At 44.4% G+C, this 18,205-nt stretch overlaps 1 protein-coding gene across 1 annotated transcript; it reads left to right on the forward strand.

The window, feature by feature from the left end:
* Positions 1-1,127: 1,127 nt before the first annotated feature.
* On the forward strand, positions 1,128-18,003 carry LOC121873867 (nephrin-like; the record flags this gene model as incomplete). Its single annotated transcript, XM_042377695.1, is given in 13 exon segments — positions 1,128-1,241; positions 1,419-1,727; positions 2,408-2,568; positions 3,472-3,616; positions 5,501-5,631; positions 6,569-6,728; positions 7,755-7,956; positions 8,593-8,684; positions 8,931-9,208; positions 9,481-9,620; positions 10,597-10,772; positions 11,256-11,332; positions 16,935-18,003. Coding segments are annotated over 13 exon segments (2,099 nt in total), but the record flags the coding sequence as incomplete, so codon positions are not given.
* Between the last annotated feature and the right edge of the window lie 202 nt (positions 18,004-18,205).

Here is an 18,205-nt window from a genome sequence, read left to right on the forward strand (position 1 = left end):
GGACTGGGGTCCATTAGGACTGGGGTCTATTAGGACTGGGGTCTATTAGACTATTAGAACTGGGTCTATTAGAACTGGGGTCTGTTAGGACTGGGGTCTATTAGGACTGGGGTCTATTAGGACTGGGGTCTAGTAGGACTGGGGTCTATTAGGACTGGGGTCTATTAGAACTGGGGTCTGTTAGACTGGGGTCTATTAGGACTGGGGTCTGTTAGGACTGGGGTCTATTAGGACTGGGGTCTATTAGAACTGGGATCTGTTAGGACTGGGGTCTATTAGGACTGGGGTCTATTAGAATTGGGGTCTATTAGGACTGAGACTACACACTGTAAGTAAAGATTGGATGAAGAACAGAAGAACAGGCAATTACGAGAACAAATAAAGCAAGGAATTACATGGAGAACAAAGAGAGAGAGAGAGAGAGAGAGAGAGAGAGAGAGAGAGAGAGAGAGAGAGAGAGAGAACAAAATAACAATAACATAATGAAGAACACAAAACAAAAAATAACAGGAAACATAAACAGAACAAAACACACAATAACAGTAAATAACGAACCATGAACAGAGAAAGAACATACAATAACAGATACAAAACCTGAATAACACCCCAAAATAACAGTAAATAACAGGACAGAAACGGAGATTGAATTCATAACAGTAAAACAACGGTACCAACAGTAACACATCAGTAAAACAACAGTAACACAACGGTAACAACAACAGTAAAATAACAATAACACAAACAATAACAACGGTAGCAACAGTAACACAATAGTAACACAAATACTGTTTTTTTTCCCTGTAAGAATCGAACGCGTCATCACAGTGTTTGTAAATGGTATTGTCTTCTGTGTTCCCGTGGCGTCTCCTGTGTGTGTGTGTGTGTGTGTGTGTGTGTGTGTGTGTGTGTGTGTGTGTGTGTTTTTCTCTCTCCCAAGGTTACGTTATGTTTGGTTACGTTAGTTTTCGTTGGTTCGTTAGGTTTGGTTAGGTTAGGTTAGTTGGTTCGTTAGGTTTGGTAGGTGTAAACAGATGTAAATGAAGTAAACAGTAAGATGTGTCTTCAACTGTACCATTATATAACTGTATCATTGTACCGCTAACAAGTGTACCATTTCTTCCTTACAGTTGTACCGTCCCGCCTGGTTGTGGTGGACCAGATGGACCGACCTGTCCCAGCTGGCCTCCTGGGACCTCTCACAGAGGGAGAACCTCTTACTCTCTACTGCGTCGCTACAGGAGGTGAGGGAAGTGAGGTACTTTTTTCCTCTATTGGTGAGGTGAGGGAAGTGAGAGAAGTGAGGAAAGTGAGAGAGATAACAATATCACCCCCCCAAAACATAACCCCAATTGACCTTATGACCCCCCAAAACATGACCCCAGTTGACCTCTTGACATTCATCTACCTCATTCTAATAGGTTGGCCGGTACCGGAAGTCACCTGGTGGAGAGGGTCAACGCTCCTGGCCAATCACAGCCTCATCCTGGGACACAATGGGCCAATCAGCACCTCCTCCTCCTCCTCCTCCTCCTCCTCCCATGCCTCAAGTCCCTCCCACGCCTCTTCCCACGCCCCCTCGATGGTGGGAGCGGGCGTGCGGCAGGTGAGGACGGAGGTGAGCGTCCCAGCCCTCAGTAGGGACTATGTACACGCCAACCTCACCTGCCGCGCCACCAACAACAACATCACTGAACCTCTCTCTACCACTCTGGCTCTCCTGCTGTATTGTGAGTATTGCCCTCTGTCTGTCTGTCTGTCTGTCTGTCTGTCTGTTTGTCTGTCTGTCTCATACTTACATACGCATCCATTAAAACACACACACACACACACACACACACACACACACACGCGTACAACAGTCATATTTCCACAAACATGTTTTTCCAGTGACTATTTCATCATTTTATTTTTCTATTCAAACCAAAAACATTTTACTGATATTACAATAGAGTTTTAGGGCCGATTTTTTTTTTTAGAAATTTACCTGAGTTAGATTATATTTTAATTTGTGGTGTGTGATATATGATGAGATTGGTGGAGAAAATAGAGTGAGTTTGGTTTTGGTGTATGTAATAATAGTAATGATAATAATAATAATAAACGGTTTATTAATAGTGTTGCAGCCGGTGGCTGAAAATTTACAAACTTACATTTGATTTAGACAAAATGATATGCGTTGAATACATTTACAGTGCTGTACAGTACATAAATCAGGAGTTGTTTATTATTTTAACAATAGATGGGATGGTGCTGTTCTTATATCTATCAGTGCAGTCTGTCTGTCTGTATATATATATATATATATATATATATATATATATATATATATATATATATATATATATATATATATATATATATATATTCTATTTATTTATTTATTTTCTCTCTCTTTCCTCCACTACAGTACGTCCCAAGTCCGTCAGCATCCGGTCGCCGCAGTCCCCGCTGGTGGAGGGTCAAGAGGCGAGGCTGGAGTGTGTGGCCGAGGGCGCCTACCCCGCCGCCACCCTCTCCTGGACCCTGACCTCCCCTAACCACGACGTCACCACCGCCCTGGCCTCCACCGTGAGTAAAAGATTCCTATGGGATATAAGGATCTTTTATCGAAACCTAACCTAACACGGGAAAAAGTCATAAGGAAAATAGTCTTGGGAAATATTCAAAGGGGAAAAATCTGGAGAAATTTCACAGGGGGGAAAAAAGTCATTAGGAAAAAAATCATATGAAAATTCTCAATAGTTGATCTTGAGAACTCGTCCCAGCTTTTCCTCTGTGATGTTACTCAAGACAACTTGTGGCTCACCTCCTGTATGATAGTAAGGGGTAACTTGGCCAAACTTTCCTCTAAGTCACATCAGATCAAACCATAAACGTATTTCAAGGGGCAGTTAAACCGGACTTTCTTATTGGCTGTGTTGGGGAGACTCGTAAATATACTTTCATGTGGTAGGAAAAGTTAATAGTGGCATTTGTTGAAGCTATACAAGCCTAAAAAAAGAAAATCAAGGGGTAACTTAACTAGATTTTCTTCATAAGGGTATCTGTCGAACCCCCTATGTATAATTCAAGGGGTAACTTAACTAGATTTTCTTAATAAGGGTATCTGTCGAACCCCCTATGTATAATTCAAGGGGTAACTTAACTAGATTTTCTTAACAAGGGTATCTGTCGAACCCCCTATGTATAATTCAAGGGGTAACTTAACTAAACTGTCTTCATAAGGGTATCTGTCGAACCCCCTATGTATAATTCAAGGGGTAACTTAACTAGATTTTCTTAATAAGGGTATCTGTCGAACCCCCTATGTATAATTCAAGGGGTAACTTAACTAGATTTTCTTAACAAGGGTATCTGTCGAACCCCCTATGTATAATTCAAGGGGTAACTTAACTAAACTGTCTTCATAAGGGTATCTGTCGAACCCCCAAACATACTCTCAAGGTACTGGAGCTAAACTCTCTTCCTCAGTCACGTCACCTCGGGGATCGGACCTCCTCCTTCGTCAAGGTAAAACCTGCCGCAGAGGACCACCTGGCCACCCTCACCTGTACGGCTTTCAATCCCAACATCACTGCTCCTGGCATCACCACCACCACCGTCATACGCGTCGTCTGTGAGTATGTCTGTATGGCTCTAAGTCGTCTGTGAGTATGTCTGTATGGCTCTAAGGTGTCTGTTTGTATGTCTGGGAGGCTCTAAGCTGTGTGTTAGTATCTCTATAAGGCTCTAGATTATCTAATAGTATTTTTACAAGGCTCTAGATTATATTTCTGCTTAGTTTAAGTTATGCTAGGTCAGGTGTAGACTAGGTTAGGTTAGGTTAATTTAGATTTTCTGAGAATCATTATCAAAGAATCTCATCTATTCTAACAAGAAAACATCACACACACACACACACACACACACACACACACACACACACACACACACACACACACACACACACACACACACACACACACACACACTATGGCCTCGTTCCCCTTCCCCAACAAAGTCATATCTGTTGCACCAGTTATGGGAGAATCAATGACAATGAAGGAAGGAAGGAAGAAAGAAGCGAATGAATGAATGAAGGAAGAAAGAAAGAAAGGGAGAGTAGCTTATGTTGATGGTAATTCCGGCCACTTGAGGGGAAACGGCTTAACGGGACCCTGACAAAGACGACTCATAACACACATTAATATTATGAATCAGTTTAAATTAATGAACTGTTTTATATCTACGTATTAGATTAATATCCCTAATTAAATATCTAATCTGAGTCTGAATTAAATATAGTTGCTAGTTAATGTAGTAATGTATGTCTGCTAAGGCGGATATCGCTTCAACCTCATTGGCTGACATTTACCATCATCTCATCTATGATTGGTTGAATCTCGCTTGAGTTTACAACCCTTCCTCCAATAGAGAGAAACCTATTTAATTTAGTTGTTTAGTTGTTCCTTTTAAAATCAAATAAAAACTAAGTTGTTTTTTTATATTACGTCAAAATAAACAAACTGTTACATAATCTCACCTGTTTTTGTATGTTTGTTTAGTTGTTTTTATTTATATTTTTGCTTATACACGAGTCCACGAATGATATCCGCTGCCAATATTTCAGATTGGATTTATTTATTTATTTCTATCTGTTCCTCTCTTAGTCTTCTGTTGCTTCTGATTCTCTCTCTCTCTCTCTTCCTCGTTTATCCCTCTTGTCTGCCCCTTCCCTTCCAGCTCTTATTTCATCCCTTTGTCTGTGTGTCTGTGTGTCTCTTTCTCCCCCTACCTTTCTCTTTTCTTTCTTCTTTCTTCTCCTATTTCACTTCCTCTACCAGCTCCTCCTCCTCCTCCTCCTCCTCCTCCTCCTCCTCCTCCTCCTCCTCCCTCCTCCTCCTCCTCCTCCTCCTCCTCCTCCTCCTCCCCCAGACAGGTCCTTCAATGAAGAGCTTTACCACCAGGGACTCTAGATCCTTTTAGCTTACTATCATTAATCACACTCTCACACACTCTCACACACTCACACACACTCACACTCTATCACTCTCACACACTCTCACACACTCACACACTCTCACACTCTATCACTCTCACACACTCTCACACACTCACACACTCTCACACTCTATCACTCTCACACACTCTCACACCTCTCTCACATACTGTCACTCACACTTCGGCCACACACTCACATGCTCTCACACTCATATATATTGTCTTATTGACCTTACTTAACCTTATCTGTGCCTTGGTGACCTTATCAGTGCCTTGGTGACCCTATCTTTGCCCTGATGACCTAATCTAACCTTTATCTGAGCCCTGGTGACCTTATCTCTGCCCTGATGATTTTATATGTGCCCTGGTGACCTTATCAGTGCCTTGGTGACCCTATCTCTGCCCTGGTGACCTTATCTAACCTTTATCTGAACCCTGGTGACCTTATCTCTGCCCTGATGACCTTATCTCTGTCCTGGTGACCTTATCTAACCTTTATCTGTGCCGTGGATGAGGTCAGTCGCGCCGCGGGTGAGGCTTGAGCTCGGGGCCAACCTGGGCAACGAACCCATCACTGAGGGCAAGGACGTGTACTTCGAGTGTGAGGTCGACGCCAATCCTCCGACCTGGGACGTCATCTGGAGGAGGAACGTGAGTAGGAGGGAGGTAGGGAGAGAAGGAAAGAGGTAGAGAGTGACAGGGAGGGAAGGATATAGGGAGTGGAGAAGGGAAGGAGGGAGAAGGATGGGGGGAGGAGGGAGAGTGAAGGTGTAGGGGAATGGCAGGGAGAGAGAGAGAGAGAGGTGACTGGCAGAGAGGAAGAGTGTGAGATGACATCCTATTCCCCCTTCATGGAGGTCATATGAGTGATAGGGACAGTGAGAAGGAGAGAAGAAGGGAGGGAGGGAGATAATGGAAGAGAGACGAGGGGAGAGAGAGGAAGGGAGGGAGAAATTGAAGGAGAGAGGAAGGGAGGGAATGAAGGGGAGAGTGAAAGGGAGAGAAAGGAAGGGAGAATGTTCGGTGACATTTAATCCTCTTGCCAGGGAGATTGTCTAGCGGATGAAAGTTTGAGAGAGAGGGGAAGAGAGGGAGGGAGAAGAGAGTGATGGAGGAGGAGAGGGAAAGAGAGGGAGGGAGTGAGGGAGGAGATAGATAGGGAGGGAAGTGGCAGAAATAATGGGAGGAAGAAAAAGAACGGAGGGGGAGAAAGAGAAAGTGTGAGAGAGAGAGAGAGGGAGAGAGAGAGGCTGAGAGAGTAGAAGGGAGAGGAGGTAGGGGAAGAGGGGCGATAGATAGATAGATAGATAGATAGATAGCACCACCACATCACTATCACCTCTAATTCACCATCACTAGCCATTCTTCACCACTATCACCACCATTAATAAGCACATTCCCCACCACTGTCACCACCACCACCACTATCATCACCACCACTCATCACCACCACCACTATCACCACCATTAATAACCACAACCTCTATCACCACCAATAACAACCATTATCACCACCAATAACAACCACTATCACCACCAATAACAACCACTATCACCACCACTATCACCACCACTCTCTCACCAACAGGGACAACAAGTCACCAACCAACGTAAGTCCGGTGTATTGGTGTCAGGGATGAACTTGGTGCTACAGATGGTGCGTCGATCCTCAGCCGGTAACTACACCTGTACGGCTGCCAACGCCCTCGGCTCTACCATCAGTAACCCAGTCAACCTCGATGTACGGTGTAAGTGTACTAGTGAGGGTGTAAAGTGTACTAGTGAGGGTGTAAAGTGTACTAGTGAGGGTGTAAAGTGTACTAGTGAGGGTGTAAAGTGTACTAGTGAGGGTGTAAAGTGTACTAGTGAGGGTGTAAAGTGTTCTAGTGAGGGTGTAAAGTGTACTAGTGAGGGTGTAAAGTGTACTAGTGAGGGTGTAAAGTGTACTAGTGAGGGTGTAAAGTGTACTAGTGAGGGTGTAAAGTGTACTAGTGAGGGTGTAAAGTGTACTAGTGAGGGTGTAAAGTGTACTAGTGAGGGTGTAAAGTGTACTAGAATTACCTTAAGTTGTCAATAAGGTATGACGTATTAATGGTGTTATAATCAATAACTCTTTAAAGTGTTTGGTTATTTTGTGCCTCGTCATGGTGACTCAGGTATTTGGAGGTGATATTGTACGTAAGTGTTAATTGGTTACCTCCTGTGATGTCATTGATGAGTTGTGGTTGATTATGAAGGCAATATTTTTCTTTTATTGGCTTCTTCAGGTGGTTTTGGCTTTATTGGCTTCATCCTGTATCCTCCTTCCTCTCATTCCCCTCCTTCCCTCACCCCTCTTCTCTTCCCTCTCCTTCCCAAACCTCTTTCTTCCCATCCTCTCTTCACCTCTGATCTCTCTCTTTTCATCATCCCTCCTCTTCCCTCACCCCTCCCTCTCACCACTCCCCTCACCCCTTCCCTCACCCCTCCCCTCACCCCTCACCACCATCTTCGTTATTAGTTACCTGAAAGACGTCACTTAAGAGGGTCACTACAGGTAATCCGCTCCAGGCTGAAGTATATTGGTCCCTCCTGATGACGAGTATAGAAGTTACCTAGAGATGATATCGCTGAGAGATTTTAGAGATAGGAACGAGAGATAGCGGTCTGATGCGTGTGTGTGTGTACCTCTCTTTCTCTCTCATTTTTTATTTATTTTATATATTTGTCTATATATTTACGTCTATTTCTCTATCTCTTTATCACTCTCTTTCTCTCTCTCTCTCTCCCCCAAGACCTGCCGGTGTGTCTGGAGGGGCCGCAGACGGTGGCGGTGGCGGAGGGGGAGAGCACTCGCCTCACCTGCCGGGTCGACGCCCAGCCCTGCGACCACCTCACCTACACCTGGATCTTCAACAACACCCTGGACACCATCCGAGTCGATCGTCACCGTATTATCCTGGAGCGGGGCCTTAGTATACTCGATTATACACCCAGGTACGTTAATTATACTCCCAGGTAGCTTGATTATACTCCCATGTAGGTGAATTATACTCCCAGGTAGGTGAATTATACTCCCAGGTAGGTGAATTATACTCCCAGGTAGCTTGATTATACTCCCAGGTAGGTGAATTATACTCCCAGGTAGGTGAATTATACTCCCAGGTAGGTGAATTATACTCCCAGGTAGGTGAATTATACTCCCAGGTAGGTGTTATGCTCCCAGGTACCTTAATTATACTCTCTGGTAAGTCAGTTATACACCCAGGTAGGTGAATAATAACCACACACACACGTACATTATACAACACATTCGGAGAATTATACACTTACGTACTTGAATTATACTCGTCGGTATAACACCAGTGTAGTAAAATATGATTATTTTTATATACCAGTTGACCTTTTACCTTAAGACTGTTAACCTTTGTCCTCTAATAACCGGGCTTTTAGTCCTAGGTCACCGCGATACCATGAGACCTTCTGATGTATAATTACATGACGTCTGACCTTGAATCCCCTAGTAACTATGACCTTTCACTCCAGGTCACTGTGAAACTATCGATCACTGTGACCTCTAATTACACTTGACCTTTGACCTATGCTAACCATGATGTGTGTCTCTGTTCACAGGTCACCGAGGGACTACGGAACCTTATCCTGCTGGGCGACCAATGCAGTAGGCACCCAGGCTGACCCCTGCAGGTTCACTGTCATCGAGGCTGGTACGTCATGGAGGTGGGGAGGGGAGGGGAGAAGGTCAGGGCAGGTTAGCAGAGGGATCTAGCGAGGAGAGGAGGTGAGGAGAGAAGGAAGGGCGAGGAGTGGAGGTGGGGAGAGGTGAGGAGAGGGGGAAAGGCCAGGAGAGGGGAGAGAAGGTAGAGGTGTAGACTGACTGTACACACTTTGCATTAGTATAGGATCGTGTGTGCACCAGTCAGTCGTGTTAACTGTGTCACCGTGTGCACCAGGACCCCCGGAGCGTGTGGACAAGTGTGTGTTGGTGAACCTGACGTCTGGCAGCCTGGAGGTGGGGTGCACGCCAGGTAACGACGGAGGGCTGAAGCAGAGGTTCGTGGCGCGGGTGTATGCTGCCCCCACCCACGCCCTCCTGGCCACCCTGGAGGAGGACACCCCCAGGTTCCACGTGGGCGGGCTAACCCCTGGCCAGGACTACCTCATCACCGTCACCGCCGTCAACGCCAAGGGCGCCAGTCTACCCCAACAGATCGACGCCGTCCGTCTCAAGGTCAGGATGTCTGCCTTACGTAATGTGTTTTGGCTTAAAGAAGAGTCCCACCTAACCTAACCTAACCTAACCTAACCTAAGCAAAGCAACGATACTCAACCTAGCTTCACTTAACCAACCACATGAGTATGTTTGACTATGTTTTCCCCAATAGCTTGTGTTAAGTTTATTGGAGACTGTTTTACCTCTGATAATTATTCATCCTCGTTTCCTCTTCCTTTCTTTCAACTTTATCCTCATCTGTTTCCTTCTCCTCTTTCTCTCTCCCACAGGTGGCGGAGAAGCGGATGGTAGAGGTGGGGGGGTCGTCGCCTCCCGTGTCCCCCCTGGTGGGCGTGTTCCTGGGACTAGTGGGCGGCTTTGTGTTGCTTCTGCTGGCTGGCGTACTGCTCACCCGCGCCCGCTCTAACAGGTATGTCTGTCTTCACGCCTCCCACGTCCTCACACACACCTCCCACGTCCTCACACACGCCACCCACGTCCTCACACACGCCACCCACGTCCTCACACACGCCACCCACGTCCTCACACACGCCACCCACGTCCTCACACACGCCACCCACGTCCTCACACACGCCACCCACGTCCTCACACACACACGTCTTCCCCTGTACCCCCTGAAACACACAACATCAATACTACACATTAATAATAATACTAACACTAATGGTTGCTCCTCGTGTTGGAAGATGGCCGACGCTAGAGACACTTGGGCGTGAATTTGTCTAAGGTGTAGAAGCTGTCGTCATCTCAGCAACCAATATGTGTTACCTGTGAATTAACTTTGACTCACCTGTACCAATTTATATCACTCATTAATTCTTTTCACTTTGTAGACCCTTAGATTGATAGATAGTACAGGTATACAGTTCACCATATAAACAAAACAGGTATATTTGTTTTTAAAGTAAATAATAAAGGAAAAATATATCTTTCAGTATATAAATTAAAGTAAAGCTGATTTAATACAAGTGGAGAATTGTTATTTTATTTTTAATAGTTTGGATTCACAGGGAGAGAATATCGGGGGTGTGGAGTTAATATGTTATGACCTATGAAAACTGGACGATGCGTCACCCTGGAATATTTAGTTACTTGTAAATCATAGATACAGAAACTGGGGCTGATTGATGCGCTTTTGTTCTGAAGATCCAATTGATAGTTGCGTGTGTGTGTGTGTGTGTGTGTGTGTGTGTGTGTGTGTGTGTGTGTGTGTGTGTGAATAGAAAATCTTGTCTCTTACACCTACAGACCCGCCCGCACTAAAGCAACTTACTTGGCCAGTCAGTCAGTTCAAGGAGGATTGAAATAATTCTCACAAAACGATTACCTCTCTCTTTCTCTCTCTCTCTCTCTTTCTCACCTCTCTCTCTCTCTCTCTCCCGTAGGTGTTGGGGCCACAGAGGGGGTGAGGGAGGCATGGTGACCTCCAGCAACTCCCCCCAGCCCACCATCACCACCACCAGCACCACCACCTCCGCCCACCACCACCACCACCACCACCATCACCCGTATGACACCGAGGACAGGCCAACCGCACCTGATGTCCTTAGAACTATTAATGGTAATGACTCTAGCTGACACCATCACTAAACATCATTATTGACACCATCATTGACACCACTTTTGGCACGAATATTAACACTATGATTGGCACCAATATTGACACCATTATTTGAGACCATGTTTGGCACCAGTCCTAATAGACCCCAGTCCTAATAGGCTTTACTCCTAATTGGCCTTCATTTAACTTACTCCTGCCTAGCCATTAGAACTGGGAGCCCATTAGTATTGAGGGGGCCCATTTAATGTATCTACCTCCACCCCTTCTACCCCTCCTTCTACCCCACCTCCACCCCTCTCCTCCCCCCCTTCACTCCTTCCCCATCCACCCCCACTCCACCCCTGTCCACCCACCCCACCCCTCTCCTTCCCCTCTACCCCATCCACCCCATCCACCCCATCCACCCCTCGCCTTCCCCACCCCCTCCACCCCCACCTCCCTAACCCCTTGATCGTGGGATAACACTGTCTTGTCCCCCCACAGCTGAGCTCCTTGAGACGCAGCTGTGTCCTGAGATTATACCAGCCCGAGTACCTCCTCCACCTTACTCCAGAGTACAGGTAGGTCCTCCTCCTCCACCTTACACCAGAGTACAGGTAGGTCCTCCTCCTCCACCTTACACCAGAGTACAGGTAGGTCCTCCTCCTCTACCTTACACCAGAGTACAGGTAGGTCCTCCTCCTCCACCTTACACCAGAGTACAGGTAGGTCCTCCTCTACCTTACACCAGAGTACAGGTAAGTCCTCCTCCTCCACCTTACACCAGAGTACAGGTAGGTCCTCCTCCTCTACCTTACACCAGAGTACAGGTAGGTCCTCCTCCTCTACCTTACACCAGAGTACAGGTAAGTCCTCCTCCACCTTTGCTGAGCCTTAGGTATTTTTGTAGCTGTGATGGTTAGCTTTGTGAATGCCTTTCCTGACTAACTGGCTGACTGACTGACTGACTGACTGACTGACTGACTGACTGACTGACTGGTGTTCTTAGAAGCATCAAGTCACTCTTATGTGTACTGTAATACCTCTAAGCTTTGCACAACCCAGCAAGCAATTCTCACTACCGCAGCTTAAGCTTATTTCTTGACCACGCAAGTGCATCGTTTATTTATTTATTTATTTATTGCCACAGAGAAAACTTTTGACGCTATGGAACGAAAATGCATCCAGTGTCGTTCGTATGTCTGTCTGTATTTATGTGCATGTCTGTATGTCTGTCTGCTTATGTGTCTGTGTGTATGTAGGTCATAATGTTGGCTTGATATATCATCTTTTATTAAGTGCAGTGTTTGTATAGGGTAAAAATTCGTCTCTCTCTCTCTCTCTCTCTCTCTCTCTCGGTTATATTGCCTTAACACCTTCATATGACCTCTTAAAATATATTAATACCTACCATTACTCTCCTAGCAACCGGTTCGCTTGTCTGAGCTGCTACGGTTGCTAAGGAGAGAGACATGTGGGCGGAGTTTAGTCATTAGATTAAATTTCAGACATAGACAGTATACCTCTACGTATGTCTTCCAGCCGTGTGTTTAGCCGTGTCCTAATCCCCATGTCTATGAATCCATGGCTTATTTTAGTGATTTTAGGTCAATTGTTTCCCTGTCTTAATATTCCTGAATCCTGCTGAACCCACTCTAAGGAATGGGGCCTATCTCTACTGGTGCCTATTTGACCCATCTCCCCTAGGCCATGTCCAGGATAAAGTTATAAGCCACGTGCCTCACACTGCCGTCGGGAGCATTACAACCATGTCCTAAAGGCCATGTCCCTGCCGTTTCCGTCGCCGTGCATCCCGACGTTATCCAAACGAGTCACAAACCCTGGGCCAAATACTCCCGTCTGGGTCAGAACAACCTCAGTTTTCTCTGATAATGTAGAGGCTTGGAGGGAAATCACCCGACCGCGAGGCTAGATAACCCTATGTCATTATTGTCACACGGGCGGAACTCCTTGCGTGTTATATAACATAGACGACCTTACTGGCACTACCGCGCCCTCCAGTCTTGCCTGGCATCATTTCCCGGCAGAAAGAAGAGGACATATGCAGAACATTTTGCCTGGTTCACAGTGTGATTGGATGCATATTTAATCCCAGAGCAGCAAACGTCCTTTTCCATTAAACAGGAAGACATGTCTTTGACGACCAGGATGAAGGATGGCGGCTGTAAATATATGAATATTCTTTTTTCTTTACTTTTCGCTTTATTATCGTTCTTCCTCAGCCACATCAAAGAGGCGCGCGCGGGAACCTCACCGTCTGTTGGAGTTTACCTGCATCTTTGTGTGTGTGTGTGTGTGTGTGTGTGTGTGTGTGTGTGTGTGTGTGTGTGTGTGTGTGTGTGTGTGTGTGTATTCTTTCTTATTTTGCTCTTCACCATTTTTACTAGTTATTGATCATTTCTCTATAATAATGTAATTAGTGAATATCATAATAATGTTGCTAGATGGCGCCAACACCTGGTCCCGTAGTCAACATGAGCGCCAAGGAGGTGTGTATGACTGTCTCCTCTCAGGGTACAACTTAACTTTATCTTCCCGCCAAGAGACTCATGAAACGTAAAATGTCTCGTAAATGTCGTATCATTGATGAGCGTTGTATAAAACTGCCCGAGAATGACCGTAAAACCAGGCATTAGTTCCCTGGGTATTGAGTTAAAGTCGGCGGTGAGGAGTTGTCCGCCATCTCTGTTGGATGTTTTGATATGATTTTCGTCAACTCAAGTTTTATTTACTAGTTTATCCTATGTTAAATTTAATTGATAAAAAAAATAACTTTGACAATTATACTTTTGAGAGGTAGAATTTAACTTACTAACTTACTATACTTAAAGAATCTAATGTATTGAAAAAGACGTAAAATTGATAGATTAAATAATTATGGTTAATAAAATAACCCCCAAAATAAACCAAGATTAATTTATTTTATATTTATAGGTTTAAGTTTTTATTATATAAATATTTTTTTTTTATTCCGTGAAAGCATTTAAGAAGCGTCTGGGGAAATGTATTAGAGAGGAGAGAAAGAAGCAGAAATCTCAAGTAGCATTTCTTAATTAACCTCGCGACACACCTGCTACCTGGCGCGCACTCTCTCTCTCTCTCTCTCTCTCTCTCTCTCTCTCTCTCTCTCTCTCTCTTATTCGAGTGTAATAGTCTCTGAGAAATAGATATAGAGAAAAATAGAAGAGAGAGAGATGAAAGATGCTAAAAAAGAGAGAAAGAGAAATAAAGAATGGGAAACGCAAAAGAAAGAAAAATATACAAGTATTAAACGAGAATGAGAAGAAAGAGAAAGAGATAAAAGAGAGCGAAGAAGAAAAAATAAACCAAAGAATAAGACAACACTAAAACACCGCTCACTATCATCACCACCATGCCTTCACCACCACCACTATGCCCCCTCTCACCATCATCATTTCATGCTCTTCAATTTTTTTCCATCACCTCGCCAGGCTATATACCATGGTGAGTGCGCTCTTTGAGTCAGTAAGAGAAACAAAACCCCCACGACTAGATCTGGCTATATAATGACGTCACATGCTGGCTATATGTCTCACGCTGGCTATATAATGACGTTACGTTGGCTATATAATGACGTCACATGCTGGGTATATGTCTCACGCTGGCTATATAATGACGTCACGTTGGCTATATAATGACGTCACATGCTGGCTATATGTCTCATGCTGGCTATATAATGACACACACACACACACACGTACGTATAAGCTTAACTAACGGGCTAATGGGTATTGTTTCTATAATACCTAATAACCACATCTGTTTATATATTGACATTTACAAATTTTACGATGTCATTTTTTTTGTGATTAATGTGTGATTTATGGAGGTTTTTTTATTGGTCATTAAACAGTTGAAATAGATGGTAGGTATTTAAAAGGCTTTACCTGATGAATGGTGTTTGTTAGTGTGTTTGTTTTTTGTTGTTGTTTGTATTTCTTTTGGTTTTGTTTTATAAATAGGTAAGACTCATGGGGAAAATAGGTAAGACTCATGGGGAAATAGGTAAGACTCATGGGGAAATAGGTGAGACTCATGGGGAAATAGGTGAGACTCATGGGGAAATAGGTAAGACTCATGGGGAAATAGGTAAGACTCATGGGGAAATAGGTAAGACTCATGGGGAAATAGATGGGAACAATTATAGAAGAAATTGTCAACAGTTTGTAGAGGACAAGAATGAAAAATGTGTGAGAGAAAGAGTGAGACAAGAGATAGGTTAAAAGAAAGGAGAGTGAGAAAACGAATGATAGAAAGTTAGACAATTATCCACCTGACGTAACTTTATCCACCTGACGTAACTTTATCCACCTGACGTAACTTTATCCACCTGACGTAACTTTATCCACCTGACATAACTTTATCCACCTGACGTAACTTTATCCACCTGACGTAACTTTATCCACCTAACATAACTTTATCCACCTGACATAACTTTATCCACCTGACATAACTTTATCCACCTGACGTAGCTTTATCCACCTGACGTAACTTTATCCACTTGACGTAACGTTATCCACCTGACATAACTTTATCCACCTGACGTAGCTTTATCCACCTGACGTAACTTTATCCACCTGACGTAACGTTATCCACCTGACGTAACTTTATCCACCTGCCGTAACGTTATCCACCTGACGTAACTTTATCCACCTGACGTGTTACATACCATGAGCCTGGGTGTAAAGTGCCCACAACTCCCTCAAGAGACGCCATGTTCAGCCAGTACAGAGAATTTATTTTACACACACTTTTTAAAATGTTTTTTGCTGGCACAATGATGCAAGTTTTTTGGGGGGTAATATTGTGGAAGATGACAACAACAACAATAACAAACAAGAAAAATAACAAAAAACAACTACAATAGCAGCAGCAACAACAACAATAAAACAACAACTAAAACAACAACAACAATAATAGCAACAACTACAACAACAACAACAACACTATTACTGGGACTGAAGTTCTTTTGAAATTTATATTATAGAAACAAGTTAAAATTTATTGTACTTGTTTTATTTTTCATTTGGTGTTTATAATATCCTGTTTTCTCTACAATCTTAATGTTTATCTAATGTTTATAGCAGAGTGTTATCTGTCTGTGTGTGGTTGTTCGCTATTGCACGGCTACAGTTTTAAAGATAAGCTGAAATTAAGCTTAAGGGAATAAGCATGCTCCCCAGAAGTGTCACGAGAGTGGAATTGTTTGGAGGGTGACGGGGGAGAGGGGGGTCCACTATTCCCCCTCCCCTCCTTCCCTTCCCCCTCACCTACCTCCCCCTCCCCTTCCCCTTCCCCCTCACCTTCCCGTCCCCTTCCCCTTCCCCCTCACCTACCTCCCCCTCCCCTTCCCCTTCCCCCTCACCTCCCCGTCCCCTTCCCTTCCCTCTCCCTCCCCCCTTCCCTTCCCCTCACCTCCCCCCTCCTCCCCAATTCTTGTACCCCCTATCGTTATGAACACATCGCTATTTCTGTTTCGTTATTATACACCGCCTCGACTCGACCACAGTTATAAAGGATTTTTTTTTTATATTGGATATTATTTTATTCTGAATGTGAACTTAATTTGGCCTCAGGACGGACAGAAGCTTGTGGGTAATGATATGTATTTCTGTTTTGCATTTTTTTTATTTATTTTTATTTTTTTATTATCGTAGAGTTTATAGTGTATGGTTTTATTCGTCATATTTGTGTTTATGAAAAGGAAGATTTTTATGAGTGTTGCTGATATTGTGTTCTGTTCGTGGTTGTGTTCGTGGTTGTGTTGCTTCTGTTTCCTCGCATGATTGCATCCAGATATATCTACAAATTTTCCCAGCTGGTCTCCCTCAACCTAGATCCTGTTACCTTTTTTGGGAGGTCAACATGAGGCAAAGATTGAGGTCAAAGTTCATCCATCCAAAATGATTCGTCCTTTACATCAACTAAATTCCATAAGATTTTGGTCAAGACTGGTCATATGTTAAGGTCAGAGGTCACCAAATTCACCATAGTCAAGCATGCATAAATATGACCTGAGATTAACGAGTGAGTCCCAACATCTTACCCCAGTGACCACCTTACCCCAGTGACCACCTTACCCCAGTGACCACCTTACTCCTCGCCATAGGCTTAACTAAGGTTCTTGTGGTGGTATTTCAGACAGGCCCCCGGGAGTCGCTGCAGGTGGGGCCTCTGGTGGGCGTGGCGGGACGACCTCTATACCGGGAGTCGCCAAGCCCTCTCCACCTCCTGCATGATCAGAGCTTCGTCTAGGGCGTGGTAGGCGTGGTTCAACCTCCTACGCCCTCTACCACGCCTCCAGCTGAGATGTAGTTCTCTGCCCACTTCCCGCTTGATGAGGACTGCGTTACAAGACGTTTGCTCCAGCTTCCCGCGCTCTCTACCACGCCCACGTCCACAGCGAGACTATTGTGTAGGCGTGTATGCACTACCCCCATCTCGACGCCCACCTACACACCGCACGCTACGAGGGTTTTTTTTTCCCCTTTTTTAAGGAGACTAAAGATGCCTCCTCGGTGCTGAGCGTCTGTATTACTGGAACAATGGAACACAGGACAGCTTGATTTGCCCCGGAATACACACAAAGAGCGACACTACAGGCAGAAGGGGAATGAACTATAGCCTGGATTATAGTCTCCATTAGCATCTCTTTATGGAGGGAAGGTAAATGCCAGGCACTGCTGTATACCCGTGCTGACGCAGCGTTCGTGGGTGGCGTCTCAGCCTGGCGGTTGAAAGGGCACCAAGAGAAGCATTGATCACAAAATGATTAATGTTAAAAGTGTACCGGGAACAGGAACACTTAATCATGTTGTCAAACGATACGAACCAGTCAAACCTAACCTAAGCTGAATTAACCTAACCTAAACTACATTAACGTTGGATTACATTAGGTTAAATTGGAATAGATCAGGTTTGGTTAGGTTGGATTAGGTTGAGTTAGGGTGGATTAGGTTAGGTTAGATTGAGTTAGGTTAGGTTGGGTTGGGTTAGTTTGTGGTGAGTCTTGTTGTGTTGCAGAGTCAAGTCTTGACTAACTGAACCACATTAACGTTTGTTAGTCCAATTTATACTGAGCCAACCACGCTAATGAACCCTGACCAATGGAGCTCCACTTGATTAACTTTTATATACATTTGGCTGTAAAATCTCTCTCTCTCTCTCTCTCTCTCTCTCTCTCTCTCTCTCTCTCTCTCTCTCTCTCTCTCTCTCTCTCTCTCTCTCTCTCTCTCTCTCTCTCTCTCTCTCTCTCTCTCTCTCTCTCTCTCTCTCTCTCTCTCTCTCTCTCTCTCTCTACAGTTTGCTCCTGTATGGTGCAAATTAATAGTGGAACTGATTCTTATTATTATTCTGAAAATAAGAAATAGATAATATATATTGGCGTGGCATTCTAGTTACCATGGTAACTG

Source organism: Homarus americanus, unplaced genomic scaffold (assembly GCF_018991925.1).
Source record: "Homarus americanus isolate GMGI-L3 unplaced genomic scaffold, GMGI_Hamer_2.0 scaffold25827, whole genome shotgun sequence".
Lineage (NCBI taxonomy): Eukaryota > Metazoa > Arthropoda > Malacostraca > Decapoda > Nephropidae > Homarus > Homarus americanus.